This window comes from Penaeus monodon, chromosome 23 (assembly GCF_015228065.2).
Source record: "Penaeus monodon isolate SGIC_2016 chromosome 23, NSTDA_Pmon_1, whole genome shotgun sequence".
Classification (NCBI taxonomy): Eukaryota; Metazoa; Arthropoda; class Malacostraca; order Decapoda; family Penaeidae; genus Penaeus; species Penaeus monodon.
Window position 1 is genome coordinate 33622118 of NC_051408.1, and position 672 is coordinate 33622789.

The window sequence follows — 672 nt, forward strand, 5'->3', positions numbered from 1 at the left end:
GTAAATACGGCGATTCTATCTGATATGAATATAGTAAACCTTACCTCCAGTAAGTAATGTTGATAAAACAAAGTTATCTTCCTCAGGTGGTGATCCTGTCCAGCTATCCTGCTTCCTCCACGAACCCTAACGTCACGGAGATCAACCACGGACTCAAGGACTTCCATGCTGATCAATTTAACATATTTGAATCCCGAGACGATCCTACCGGTGGATTCTCTCTCCTGCAGGACGTCCTTCCTCCCATGACCAGGAAACTGTACAAAATCCCAGAGGTGATGGACCTGTACGAAAGGAGGAAGACGTTTGATCTCATTGCTGTGGACTACACTACGAATGAGGTAAAAGGTCTTGTCTTCGTTTGTCTAATGCGGTTCCTCTTACTCTATTACTGTACGTTTCTTCGAAGAAATAGGCATCTATATTACGAAGAACCGTTTTTCCCACCCCTTTACCCCTTTTGAGCTGTGCTTTGAGCAGCTGTGCTCACTTTCTCCCCTAATGAATCTTAGATGTTTACTTCATCTGACCCCGGCCAGCAAATTTTCCCTTTTGTCAGAAGCTTCATCCCCTTCCTCAGTTTCACATTATGAGCTACATCCAGTGTCCCTCACCATCTGCCTGGGCCGTAAAAATAAGTTGTTACCAATTCGATATTTCGCACAAACACAC

General features: G+C 44.3%; 1 protein-coding gene across 1 annotated transcript in view; it reads left to right on the plus strand.

Moving 5' to 3' along the window:
• Positions 1-672, plus strand: part of LOC119588213 — a gene marked incomplete in the record, with an annotated part of 23266 nt that overhangs the window by 4465 nt on the left and 18129 nt on the right. Inside the window, 1 exon segment of the mRNA XM_037936914.1 lies at positions 87-341. Coding sequence (XP_037792842.1) covers positions 87-341 — 255 coding nt within the window.